The 9,594-nt window shown below is 43.7% G+C and overlaps 1 protein-coding gene across 1 annotated transcript in view; it reads left to right on the top strand.

Annotated features, from left to right (window-relative positions):
* kdm5a (lysine demethylase 5A) overlaps positions 1-6,322 on the top strand; it is a gene marked incomplete in the record, with an annotated part of 17,354 nt that extends 11,032 nt beyond the window's left edge. Inside the window, 11 exon segments of the mRNA XM_014014554.1 lie at positions 375-495; positions 588-764; positions 854-1,032; positions 1,794-2,112; positions 2,206-2,766; positions 3,330-3,488; positions 3,823-3,951; positions 4,021-4,168; positions 4,245-4,465; positions 4,606-5,073; positions 5,583-6,322. Coding sequence (XP_013870008.1) covers positions 375-495; positions 588-764; positions 854-1,032; positions 1,794-2,112; positions 2,206-2,766; positions 3,330-3,488; positions 3,823-3,951; positions 4,021-4,168; positions 4,245-4,465; positions 4,606-5,073; positions 5,583-5,882 — 2,782 coding nt within the window.
* Between the last annotated feature and the right edge of the window lie 3,272 nt (positions 6,323-9,594).

The raw sequence follows: 9,594 nt of genomic DNA, 5'->3' as shown, positions 1-9,594 counted from the left end.
TCCAGTGAAATATATTTATGTTTGTGGTTGTAATGTGACAAAATATGGAAAAGTTCAAGGGGTATGAATACTTTTGCAAACCACTGTATATAGTTCAAATGTAGAGAAATCTCTGGGAGAGGACCTTGAGGAGAAGAGTGGACAATATAACGAAAGTGTCTGGTTAAGAGGTGTAATATAGAGGGAAGCAAAGAAGGTCCTTTCTAAAATTACAGAGAGATGCTATGTACAGCTTCTCTTGGTTGATGATCAATGTGATGTTCAAGGAAAAAGAAAAAAAAGTAAAAGTTTTGAAAAAAGAAATGAGAAGAGAGAAGAAACTTAAATGTGTTTTTTTTTTTTTTTTTTTTTTTTTTGATTTCGTGTTTTTCCAGCAACCGCCTTCGTTCTGAGAGCAGCCGTAATCGCACCAAACTGACCGTGGATGAGCTCAAAGCCTTCGTGGAGCAGCTCTACAGGCTGCCGTGCATAATCAGCCAGGCCAGACAAGTCAAGGTGCGTCTCAACTTCTTTATTCTCTGCTCAGCCCTCTGATGATATTCAGCATCGTTTTATTTTATCTTCTCTTTTACCTCTCGTGTCGTCAGGAGTTACTGGAGACCGTGGAGGACTTTCACGAGCGAGCCCAGGTGGCTCTATTCGACCAGATGCCAGATTCCTCCAAGCTGCAGGAGCTTTTGGATCTGGGCAGCGGCCTGGACGTAGAGCTGCCTGAGCTGCCCCGGCTCAAACAGGAGCTGCAGCAGGCCCGTTGGCTGGATGAGGTGAGCTGGTTTTGTTCTATCCAAACAGCCCGCAGCGGTTCTTTTTGATAAGAAATGTGACTTTCTGCACCGTCTTTGTGAAATCCCAGGTGCGCGTCACCCTTGGCGAGCCCCACCGCGTCACCCTGGAACTGATGAAGAGGCTGATAGATTCTGGAGTAGGTCTGGCGCCGCATCATGCCGTGGAGAAGGCCATGGCAGAGCTACAAGAGGTCCTCACCGTCTCAGAGAGATGGGAGGATAAGGCTCGGGCCTGCCTGCAGGCGAGGTAAAGCTTCACATCTTCCCCTAAAAAAAAGAAAAAAAATTAAAAGTTCTCTCTCTTTATTTAATTTAATTTAATTTATTTTATTTAAAGATTTTATTTCATTCGGACAAACAAAACAATGCAAATAATAATAACGTGTCAAAAACACACATTATGGTTGAATGAAAAGGAGCAGAAGAAGAAAAAAATCTTGTAACGTCTGCCCCCATTTAAATAATATATATATCTACAAAATGTACAACATGCAGAAATTTAAACTCAACTCACAGTATAAATTAAAATAATCAACAAAACATCACAACAGAAATACCAATTTCAACCAACACTTTGTTCGTATCTCGTTAAAAAAAAACTATTAAGCATTCTACCAAATGAGTAAATTGTTCCAGCATTCTTAAGGTCATTGTCCACGTTGTTCCACAGTTTAATTCCCTGAACAGAGGTGCATCTCTCCTTTTAAATTAGTTTTAATTTTTGGTTTCACAAACATTTCAAGTCCCTTCAAATTATAAACACTATCCTAAAGTCGGATTGCATATTAGGTGGCAAATACGTTTTTATGAGCCTTGTACAAATTCAACAGAATCCTATAATCTACCAATCCCCCAAATTTCAACAGTTCCAATTGCTTAAACAGAATATTTGTAGGGTTGTGGTAGTGTTTTCTTTTTACAATTCTCACCGCACGTTTTTGTAAAAATTAAAAAGTGAATTTGTAAATGTTTTGCATTCATTTTCACCCCTTATTGTTTGTCCTGCAGACCTCGACACAGCATGGTGACCCTGGAGAGCATCGTGCTGGAGGCAAGGAACATCCCGGCGTACCTGCCTAACGTTTTAGCTCTGGAAGATGCCCTGCAGAAGGCGAAGGAGTGGACTGCCAAGGTGGAGGCGATCCAGAGCGGCAGCAGCTACGCTTACCTGGAGCAGCTGGAGAACCTCCTGGCCAGAGGCCGCTCCATCCCGGTGCGCCTCGACCCGCTGGCTCAGGTGGAGTCTCAGGTGGCTTCAGCTCGAGCCTGGAGGGAGAGGACCGCTCGCACCTTCCTCAAGAAGAACTCCACGTACACTCTGCACCAGGTGGAAAATAGTTTGATTGTGAGGCGACTTAAAGTCTGCGTGGATGTTTCTGTGTCAATGGTTACAAAAACTTATCTTTGCCTCGTCACTCAGGTTCTGAGCCCACGTGTAGACATAGGAGTTTACAGCAACAGCAAGAGCAAGAGGAAGCGGGTCAAGGAGCTCATAGAGAAGGAGAGAGGTGGCTATGACCCGGAGACCTTGAGCGACCTGGAGGAGAACCTCGAGGAGGTGCGAAACCCTTCAGCCGTCGTCGCTGCCTTCAAAGCCAAAGAGCAGAAGGAAGTGGAGGCAATTCACTCCCTCCGCGCAGCTAATTTAGCCAAGATGGCCATGGCGGACCGCATCGAGGAGGTCAAGTTCTGCCTGTGCCGAAAGACGGCCAGCGGCTTCATGCTGCAGTGCGAGCTCTGCAAGGACTGGTTCCACGGGGCGTGCGTCCCCTTGCCCAAGACGGGAACGCAGAAGAAAGTGGGCGTGGGTTGGCAGAGCAACAACAAGGACTCTAAATTCCTGTGTCCGCTGTGTCAGAGGTCCAGGAGACCGAGACTAGAGACCATCCTGTCCCTGCTGGTGTCGCTGCAGAAGCTGCCGGTGCGTCTTCCAGAAGGAGAAGCTCTGCAGTGTTTAACAGAGAGAGCAATGAGCTGGCAGGTAATGTTTTCACTCAGGCAAGAATCGACTCCTACAAAGTGTTTTCTTTTGATTTCTCCTAAATTGCCTTTTACCTTTTGCTACTTTTTTTTTCTTCCAGCTGGTCTTTTCCAACATTTAGCATTTAACCTAAAATTTTGCTACTTATGTTAACCTATTTATGTTTAGTTTTCAGTTAGCCTTGTTTTGCTATTGGTGAAAAAAGGTTAGCAAAAAGCTAAGATTTTGCTAACCTTTTAGCTAGTCTTTTTCTATTATTGGTGACTAAACTACAGAAGAGGATTAGGGCCCCAGAGCAAAACATATTATTATTTCCTAAGTTTTGAGTTTAATCTCAGAATTCTGATTTTGATCTCAGAAGTTTGACTTTATTCTCAGAATTCTGACTTTGATTTTCCTTTGATCTCAGAATTCTAACTTTAATCTCAGAATTCTGAGGGAAAAAAAACTATAAAAAATATTATTTTTCTCTGTGGCCCTAAACATCCTCTGTACTAACTGTTTGCTGAAAGCTATTAATGCTAATGTTGCAATCATTTTTACTGGTCTGACCATTGTACCAGGACCGAGCTCGACAAGCTTTGGCCACGGAGGAGTTGTCCTCGGCGCTGGCCAAGCTGTCGGTGCTGAGTCAGCGAATGGTAGAGCAGGCGGCGAGGGAGAAAACTGAGAAGATCATCAACGCTGAGCTGCAAAAAGCTGCCGCCAATCCTGATCTGCAGGTAGCATGCTTGTCACCTCCAACAAGATGAACAATTCTGTTGTGCAGTTTGTTTCAATAAATCAAATAAGATTATAATCAAGCAAAAATCAAATCTAGAAATGGCGAATGGATCAAACTGACTTCAAAGTTGGTGTGATGAGTTCTTTGTTCTTTGTCAGTATTTGAGATATACTTTTATTAGGAAAACCAGGAAGTAGAGTTGGATTAATCCGTTCAGCAGGTGATGAAGAGGTGTAGTAAGAGAAACGGTCAAACTTTGTCCACTGTTTGTCAGTTTAAACGTCTTACAGCTATAAACCTCACATTTGACTCTGTTTTTGTTTGCTCCCCAGGGCCACATCCAAACCTTCCAGCAGTCTGGTTTCAGCAGAGCCACATCGCCGCGTCAGTGTTTGGACTATGATGACGAAGAGACAGACTCGGACGAGGACATCAGGGAGACTTACGGTTACGACATGAAGGTATGTGAGATATTTCAGGCCGCTCTCTTCTGATTCTTTTCCTTTCAACAAACGCGTGTGCTCATCCAGGACCCAGGTGAGGTGAAGCCCTACTTGTTCTGTGACGAGGAGATTCCCGTCAAGTCAGAGGAGGTGGTCAGTCACATGTGGCCGGCTGCCACGCCCTCATTCTGCGCCGAACACGCCTACTCCTCTGCGTCCAAGTCCTGTGTGCAAAGTGAGGACTCTTAGCTACTTTTTAAAATATCCAGTTTGCTGTCAAAAGCTCACAATACAAAATATTTGCGTTCCAGACCTGGGCACGCCCAGGAAGCAGCCCAGGAAGACCCCTCTGGTCCCTCGAAGCTTGGAGCCGCCCGTGCTGGAACTGTCCCCGCAGGCTAAGGCCCAGCTGGAGGAGCTGATGATGCTGGGAGACCTGCTGGAGGTGTCCCTGGATGAGACCCAGCACATCTGGAGGATCCTGCAAGCGACACAGCCTCCCTCTGAGGAGAGATTCTTGCAAGTCATGGAGGTAGGGAGGTCGTATGTTGCGTAACCTGATTGTGAAATCCTGAAAATGCTCTTGTTGGCTCCAGTGACAGACAAATCACATCATGAAGAAACCTATTTATATCAAGTTTAGAACTAAAAATGTTGATATTTTATCTGCAGCCTGACAATTCCCTGATGGAGAAGCCCCTAAAGATCAAACTTAAAGACTCGGAGAAGAAAAGGAAACGGAAGTTGGAGCGAGCTGAGCACCACCACATGCTAATGGCCGCGGCAGGAGGCTCTTCGGCCTCGGGAGACCTCCGACTGTCCAAGTCCAAGGAGCTGAAGAGAGTCGGCCTGGAGCTCTGCCTCAGCAGCAAGCCCAAGAAGAAGAAGCTCAAACTCAACCTGGAGAAGAACAGGGAGATGAAGCAGCTGGCCAAACGACTAGCCAAGGAGGAAAAGGAGAGGAAGAGGAAGGAGAAGGCGGCCGTGAAGGCGGAGGCCATCAAGGAGGGCTTCGAGAAGAGGAAGGAGAAGAAGATCTTGGACATTCCCTCCAAGTACGACTGGTCGGGGGCCGAGGACTCGAACGATGAGAACGCCGTGTGCGCGGCGAAGAACTGCCAGAGACCGTGCAAAGACAAGGTGAGAATAAACTTCATCATCACAGATCTGGACACGTGTTGCCACGAAACAAGGAAACATGGATGACTGATAAACATGACTACTGATTAGTAAGTAACAGAGCTCTGAGGCATGACTGTGCAGCTTTATTTTATAGAAGTTGTAGAATTAAAGGGACATATGCAAAATCCACTTTTTTAGCTGTTTAATACATTTTGTTGTTCACTTGGAGTCTCTAGGAGGCAGAAAAGCTGAATTTAGTTTCTCCTGATGCTGCAAAGATAACTTTGTTTTGTTTGGGTCGTATTTTTCAGCCCGTTCAGATTTCTCTTTTTTCTTTGACATTTTCTGAGTCGATAGCATCAAATTATCTGCGACAGAATTGCCAAATAAGTTCTGGACTTACCGACTGCAATTACCTCGTCTTAATTCTCCTCTGGTTCTGGGTCAGACTCTGGTCTAGAAAACGTAGAAACAAAAAATTCAAGAAATGATCTAATCCTCACGCTGGTCTCCACTCGTGTTTCCAGGTGGACTGGGTCCAGTGCGACGGAGGCTGCGACGAGTGGTTCCACCAGGTCTGCGTGGGGGTCTCCTGCGAGATGGCGGAGAACGAGGACTACATTTGCATGGAATGCTCCGAGAAGGTGACCGGAGCGAGCGCGGGGATAGCAGTCGAGGTGACGGCGGTGGAGGAAGAAGAGGAGGAGAACGTCGTGGTGCTGTCGACGTGCGGCGTACCCTCGTCGTCGGTGCCCTCGTGGTCTTCTGCGCTTCTCGTGAACCCGGCGACCTCAGTTCAGCAGCAGGACCCTCAGCAGATCAGTTAGCACCGAACATCGGGCAAGAACTGAGCACTTGAGCGCGACGAGACGCCCTGGAATTATTTCTGTAACTGTTGGGACTGTGAAGCACAAAAAAAACGACTCCAGAAAAGATGTTTTCTGTAAACTGCTAAGGCGTCTGTGAGTGCAGGGTGAGTCCTGTAAACATTTTAGGTCTAGAAACACCCATCAGCTTCTGTCTGAAGGCTCTGATTTATTTACTGACCGTCTAACAAAGCACCACGCTAACTCAATATTCAGTCCAGGACGTCCGGCCCCTCCGCCCTTTGACCCCTCAGACGTTAATATCTCGACAAGACTAGGAAACCAAGTGGATGTAATGTAGTACAATTATTTATAATGTGTATAGTTTTTAAACAGATACAAAAAAATGGATTGTGACTTTTTGCTTTTCTCACCTTTAATAAACAAATCCTAGTCAAATATTTTTTGGATATTTGCACCTTATTTCCTAAATAAGTTTGAATGTATTGAAGCTTGTTACAAAGGTACTCATTGAAAAGACAAAATCTGAAGAATATTTTTCTGATATCAGTGATTCATGTGTGCTTAAGTTAAAGATTTGTGATTCTGGTATGGTTATAGCAACAAAGATTTTCATTAGCATTTTAACATTTTAACTTCTGGAATCATCTCGAGACCTTAAAGTCGGTGCTTTGTGGGCACGTGGCGGTGAGAGGGGGGAGAGATTAATTTAAAAAATCGGCCATTTTCGTAAAACATTTATAGTTTGAGTTCTCGTCTAAATCTTCAGCTGACATATTGAATTCATATTGTATTTGCGTGAATTCTGATTCATGGTTCACATCATTGTTTTCCTACGTGTTAATTTTCTGTATGTTTTAAGCACTTTGTGCTGTTTAACTGTATCAAGCTCATTTAGGAAATAGTCGCTATAAGTTGGAAATGATGTTTAAAAGTATTTTCTCCATAGAAATACATTGAGATCTCTATTCAAAAACATTTCTCCGACATCTTCCGTTTTTGTCTTTTTATGCTATGTTTAGCTAACTTTCTGTCACTTTTAACTTTTGGATAGTCTTTTAATGCTTCTAACTTTTAGCAGGTAGTTGCTATTTTGGAGCTAGCCTTTTGCTATTGTTTTGTTTCCAGCTAGCCTTTATCTACGATGAGCTTTTAACTAATACTTTACTACTTATGCTAGCCCAGGGGTGGGCAATCCTGTCCTCGAGGGCCGCAGTCCTGCATGTTTTACATATTTCCCTGCTCCAACACACCTGATTCAGTCACTGAATTACCTCTTTCAAGTTCTGCTGTATGGAGGACCGACACTGACAGAATTAAAAGCAGAAACATGTAAATGAACCACTAAATAAATAAATACATTTAAAATGCACCAAATAAATTAAAAAAGAATTTTACCTCAAGTTGTATAATTTNGTTTGGATCATTTTTAAAAAGAACAAACATTCAATAACAAGTCTGTTAAGGCAGGTAAGAAAAAATAAATAACTTTGGATGTAAAATTTTAAGATTTCTTAACATTTATTAAAGGTACCATCATGGTCTGTCCTTTGCAGAACGACAAAATGCAAAATTATTTCTTTGCTAAAACCTCTGTAACTTTGCTCCAGTTAATTTTAGCAGCATGAATCTTTGCACAGGTAATGTCCACAAGTGGATTTATGGTTTCCAAAAGCTTTTAGCCTGATTCATTATGGTTTTAAATGGGTTAAATACTGTCTAATGCAAAAATTATTCAGGTGAGAGTGAAAAAAAATTATGTTCCATCCTCAAAATCTCTAAAACAACAGCAGCTGTTTTAATACCTACACTTCTGATGAAATCTCCCAAGTGTTAGCTTTATTTTGATACCAAGATTATTTAAGTAGAGTTTGTAAATGCAGAGATAGTTACATTTCGGCATGGTATTTTGAGAAAAAACTTCAAGAAAACCCATTGGGGCTTAAGAGGTTAAATAAATGTCTCTCCCCCCTCAGGTTTACAGGACCAATCAGTGTGCAGGGGAGTTTGTGGTGACTTTCCCCAGGGCGTACCACAGCGGCTTCAACCAGGGCTACAACTTTGCCGAAGCTGTTAACTTCTGCACCGCCGACTGGGTAAACAAAGTCTGGTTAATTACGTTTCATTCATGGCGGGTGAGGGTGTTAAGTTTGCGCCTGTTCCTCAGTTGCCGTTGGGGCGCCAGTGTGTCGCCCATTATCGACGACTCCATCGCTACTGCGTCTTCTCCCACGAGGAGCTGCTGTGCAAGATGGCCGCCGATCCGGAGAGCCTCGACGTGGAGCTGGCTGCCGCCGTCTTCAAAGAGATGGGAGAAATGATCGAAGAGGAGACGAAACTCAGACAGGCTGTCCAAGAACTGGTGAAAACCTTCTCTTTGTTACTGATTTACACTAAAAGTGAACGGGACCATTTAAAGCCTTTTTTTTTCTTCTGACGAGTAGGGTGTGCTGTCATCGGAGCAGGAGGTTTTTGAGCTCGTTCCTGACGATGAGCGTCAATGTCACAAGTGTAAGACGACCTGTTTCCTGTCTGCGCTCACCTGCTCCTGCTCTCCCGATCGGCTGGTTTGTCTCCACCACGCCAAAGATCTCTGCGACTGTCCGCTTGGCAACAAGTGCCTCCGGTGAGAATTCCTCTTTTAAAACTAACCGCTCACCTCTGTGTTCCTCTCCTGTCCGGTCAAACATCTTCACTGTGTTTTTCTGCATTGCAGGTATCGTTACGATTTGGAGGAGTTTCCCTCCATGCTTTACGGTGTGAAGACTCGCGCTCAGTCCTACGACACCTGGGCTAAGAGGGTCACTGAAGCTTTGGCGGCAGATCAGAAAAACAAAAAAGGTTATTTCTCATATTTTACATCGCGGTATCTGTTTATTGATATAGATTTTAACTGAAACTTTCTCCTTCTTTCTCCTATAGACCTGATTGAACTGAAAGTTTTGCTGGAGGATGCGGAGGACAGGAAGTATCCCGAGAATACTTTGTTCCGTCGCCTGAGGGACATGGTGAAGGAAGCAGAGACGTGCTCCTCGGTGGCTCAGCTGCTGCTCAGCCGCAAGCAGAGGCACAGGTCTGTCAACGTGTGTGTGTGTGTGTGTGTGTGTGTGTGTGTGTGTGTGTGTGTGTGTGTGTGTACTTTAATCTAAAAACACGGACAATAGGTTGCCTTCAGGCCCAGGCCTCCCTTGAAAAAGAGATCTGAGATCTCAGCAGGACTTGCCTGGTTAAATAAGTAAATAAAATAAAATAATCCAGGAGAGGAAGAAGATATGTGGGCAACAGTGGAAAACATCTTTCTCCCTCTCATTGAGAGAGTTTGGGTGGAAGAATACTCCAACGTAGAGATCGACCGATACAGGTTTTTGAAGGCCGATACAGATTATTTTGACATCAGTCTAACCGACACGCCGATACATGCAGCCGATTGTTTTTTGGCCAATTCTTAAAGCCGGTACTGCTTTCTTCCTCCTTTAACATGATAAAAGTAAAAATGATAACAAATGTTACACAAGTCTTAATTTAAACAAAAAACATTTATTAACTGAGCTTTGTCTGGTGCAGGCTGAGTGAAGTGCTGCCACACAGGATTTCTTTTTTCAGCCATTTAAAAAAAAAGAAAAAAATTAAGATTTATTTTATCTAATACTACATATTCTGTTTTTATTTATAAATTAATCTGTTTAGTGTCTTTCTTTACATAAAAAAAAAT

Source organism: Austrofundulus limnaeus, unplaced genomic scaffold (genome assembly GCF_001266775.1).
Source record: "Austrofundulus limnaeus strain Quisiro unplaced genomic scaffold, Austrofundulus_limnaeus-1.0 Scaffold116, whole genome shotgun sequence".
In the NCBI taxonomy this organism is placed as follows: domain Eukaryota; kingdom Metazoa; phylum Chordata; class Actinopteri; order Cyprinodontiformes; family Rivulidae; genus Austrofundulus; species Austrofundulus limnaeus.
Note: the sequence above shows the minus strand (reverse complement) of the source record. Positions and strands in the feature narration are given on the sequence as shown.